The sequence below is a fragment of the Parasteatoda tepidariorum genome, chromosome 8 (assembly GCF_043381705.1).
Source record: "Parasteatoda tepidariorum isolate YZ-2023 chromosome 8, CAS_Ptep_4.0, whole genome shotgun sequence".
Taxonomy (NCBI): domain Eukaryota; kingdom Metazoa; phylum Arthropoda; class Arachnida; order Araneae; family Theridiidae; genus Parasteatoda; species Parasteatoda tepidariorum.
Window position 1 is genome coordinate 90,318,408 of NC_092211.1, and position 4,070 is coordinate 90,322,477.

The following is a 4,070-nucleotide window of genomic DNA, read 5'->3' on the forward strand; positions in this document are numbered from 1 at the left end:
AAAGCAATGTTGACTTCACTTTAATTCGTAATGAATTGAAGACAGAAGAAATGCATTTTAATTTAATACACACATCTGTAACAGTATCCGAAATCGGAAGTCATCAGTTGCAAGTTTGTTGATAATAGAAATTAAAAAGAGGAATTTTTCTTCAAATGTTTGGCGTGTTCTGTTCTGTTCCTGAAAGATTTACTAATATTCTGGAGATTTTTTTCAAGTTCTTCGGCCTTTTCCTAGGGAAATTTTGTTTCTTATTTGCTGCTAAAAAATGGCGTCTGATTCAGTCAATGACTTTGATGGAACTAAATGAAAACGTGATAAATTAATGTCCGATATTTACAGGCTCCCGCTAGACGGCGTACTCGAGCGTTGCGATCGCGAATTGCGAATCTGTTGTAAATCTCAAATCTGTTGTAAAAATTTAGACCAATAAAAATTTAGACCACCAAATGATTAGGTGGAACGCTCTTATTTTAACTGGTGCACTCTGCTGGATGAAACTAACTGTGTCAATCGTTTCCTGACCGTTACAAGAATCATTTATCGTCATAATATTGCCAAATTTATTGATCAAAAAAATTTCGACTAGAAGTAATGAAATTAAATCTGGGATTCCATGTCTGATGACTATACATGTTTCTTAATTGCAACAAACAGAACTTAGTGTCATCGTCCATCGAAATTGTGAGCACTTTGCGACCAGCAAAAGAGTTCAAATTTATAAATTCACAATTATGCTTGACTTTAATACGAGTTTCATTCGTGTTCAGGGTATTTCAAGCAAACTTATCTCTATATTATGAGTTTAATCATTTTCTGACTTCTACATTCAGAGCCTATGCCACCACATTATTAACAAACAAGAATAATTTTCTATTCAAATTACGATAACTTTTCAAGTAGGTAGGGAACTTCAACTGTGAGTGTCTTATTTTAACACGTTTGTTTTCGACATGCATGATTCGAGCGAAATTTATCGGGCAATCTAACGAAATTACTACCACTGCCCTCTTCCCTAACTGTTTTTAAAATCAAGTTTCGGTATTAACCGTCTTTGCGTGCTTAATCTGTGAAGCTTGTTTTCGAAGTTTTTCGAAGGCTCCGTCGTAATATGAAATGCGAATAATATGCTATTTTTAAAACAGCGCAGTGTTTTCAACTGTTACTCAAGATTGTTAGATTAAGTTTAGCCTATTTAAAGCTAGCGTTGTCTACGTGCTTGTTTTGAAAAAGGGCACAAAACGCTATGAAGAAAAGCCACAGTTTTGTAAAAGTGAAAAGCGTTTGCGGTGTAATTTTTTAATATTTAAGAACTTACTCCGATGCTGCATCACCTGGGCGCATAATAATTTGCAGAAACTAGTACGCAGAGATTTTGATAATTTTCAAGTACGTGGAAAAATGTTGCCAATAAAGTTTTTAAAAAAAGTTTTATAACTTTTAAGCTATATAAGTTATTTACCTCTTCCAAAGCCCAGATAATTCTTCACGGTAAGATTACATATATAGTTTAAAATCCTCGCATTTCTTCAAGTGTAAGGAGCGTTAGCTATGGCTTTTTTATTTCCATTGCTGACTGAATTTCCAAAAACAGCTTAAAAGATAGGACAAGTTAGTTATAACTTTCTACCGTCCGCTATAATTTCGCAACTACCATTTAGAACTTTTCACTGCAAAAGGCATCGCAATTGTTAATTTGCTGACTGATTAAAATCTTCATCCTAAATTTCCCATTTTGGAAAAAGGTTGATACATTTTAAATATTCTTAATTCACCAATTATTTCAATTTATTAATTATTTTAAATATGTTATAAATGGCCTATGTTTTTGTTATTTTAGGGCCAGTTCATCGTGGTACTTATTTTCATATTTGCAACTATTGTTCTTGGATGTGAAGAATTGGAACCCATTTTAATTATTGTCATAACATTCGGAATATCTCTCTTACTTTTATTTATTAACTTTTATAGCAAAAACTATGTTAAATCAGACTAAAAACAATTCATTACTTGGGATGTAATATTTCATTCTTTAATTTGAAATTAATTCATATAGGACATATTAATAAGCAATTATAAAATAATACGTAAAACTTATACTTCAAGGTATACATTTCTTTAATGAAAATACAACACTATCAAGCTATTCTATTATCTTCTCGGAAACTCAATTACTTTCAATATCCAGATTTTACTGAGAAAAGTGAAATGAATGGATTTTTAAGAAATGGGCGAGTTCTGTAAAACGGAGTCAGTGAAGTCACTCTGAATGGTTAAAACGGATGACTTAAATTAAACGAATTCAATCCATTTCATTCTGTAATAGAAGTTTTTCCTAATTAATTTAGAAATTCTATTTCCCTAACTTACCCACATTCACTTTTAAATAATAAATTTTAAACTCAACGAATGTTAATGGTAGTTTTTAGATAATTAAACTGGTGACAATCATAATTATTTGTAACTGTAGATTCATTATTGAAACAGAAGTTGAATAGCAGTTGTAGGAAACTTCATATATTTCTCTGTTGCTGTCATTATGCCAGCAATGGTTATAGTGACATAAATTATGATTTTTATTATGATCACAAAAATAAAAATGGTTACGATTGTTATTATCATAAAGGAAACAGATCTTTCATTTTCTTCTTCAGGGCAGCAAGCACAAGCTCCGCGATGAGTGGTGGTTCTTCCCCAATTTCCATGGCAATTTTCAGACTCTTTCGAGTGTTGGAAATATATTGCTCTAGTTGTTCCTTCCTTTTGTTAGAGATTTTTAAACATGTTGGTGGCAAAATCCATGCGTCGTCTGCTCACTGAAGTATCGCCGCACGGACCTTTCGGTCAATCACTTTCAGCCACGTTCGTGATGATGATACGTAGCCATTGTAGCTCAAAGCGTGATTGAACTGTCAACTCAAACGGTAGGGAAACAGGAATTGAAAACTCAATTGCAGGCAGAAACGTTTGCTTAATTTGCAGCATCTCAAATCAAAATCGAAATTAGTGAATATCAGACATAATTGCAAATCAATTTTTCTCGACACAGCAATGAATCATGTGAATTCGTGGGGCAAACTTTCACCTTCTTAAGATCCTAGAGCCATCCACACTCGGCCAATCGATTAGTTGTAGTCGTAAATACTTTGTGGTTTTACAGAGTTTATATATGCTGGGAAAAGTGGGCGATAACAAAAATGACTTCTGCATCTTGCAGACGGTAACAGCTAATTTCCGAGAGCAGAAAAAAAATCAGGATGTGCTCGATGACAGATTTCAGGTTCGGTATTCCCTTCAATCTAATTAACTCTACAGTACTCCCCTTCCAGTCTGTAAGACGTTTAGGCTCGGAATGGCAGGACAATTCTAACTTTCCTTCCTGACCTAGTAGCTACTTCTGGCTTTACCATGAGAGACTGATTGGTAGAGTCTGCAACTTCATCAGATCGGAAAATAGGCTGGTTTTAATCTGCCGGTAGAAACACTAGATTTCTTTCCTTTAAGATCTAAAACAAAAAGTTTGTCAATTCGTGAAATTACTTCAAATGAGCCTTTATAGGGCTGTTCCAAAGGACGTCGGCCACTGTCTATTCTGACAAAAACGTGGCTACAAGTCTGTAGATCTTTACTGATGAAGATTGGACGAGTGACACCACGATTTCGAACTGTTGACATTGTTGTAGAATTTAACCAATTTAACCAATTGTAGAATGAGTGACACTGTTGGTAAAACTTTCATCCAGAGCTCAGTCAGGTGGCATTTAATTTCATTTTTCAGGCTTCTATGAAACCTTTCGATAGTTCCATTACACTTTGGATTGTAAGCTACTGTTCTGGTTTTTCTGTGTTTCCTATAAACTTAGTCAACGAAGAAAAAAGTTCAGATTCGAACTGACGACCTTGATCAGTTGTGACATTCTCTGGAACGCTATCCAACCTCTGAACGCTATCCATTCTCTGGAATTTAGCTATACAACCAGTAAAGAACGTTTCTGGCATTGGAAATGCCTCAGGTCACCTAGAAAAACGGTCAATACATGTAAGTATGTACAGTCCGCAAAAAAAAAAAC

General features: G+C 34.3%; 1 protein-coding gene across 3 annotated transcripts in view; it reads left to right on the top strand.

The window, feature by feature from the left end:
• Positions 1 to 4,070, top strand: part of LOC107442153 (very long chain fatty acid elongase 4-like) — a 122,381-nt gene that overhangs the window by 23,822 nt on the left and 94,489 nt on the right. For 2 of the 3 annotated variants that reach the window (XM_043045593.2, XM_043045592.2), the window contains exon 8: positions 1,841 to 2,097. The exons of the other annotated variant lie outside the window; for it this stretch is intronic. In XM_043045593.2, coding sequence (XP_042901527.1) covers positions 1,841 to 1,996 — 156 coding nt within the window. In that variant the 3' untranslated portion in view covers positions 1,997 to 2,097. Of the gene's footprint in view, positions 1 to 1,840; positions 2,098 to 4,070 lie in introns of those variants that run through there. 3 annotated transcript variants of the gene reach the window in all.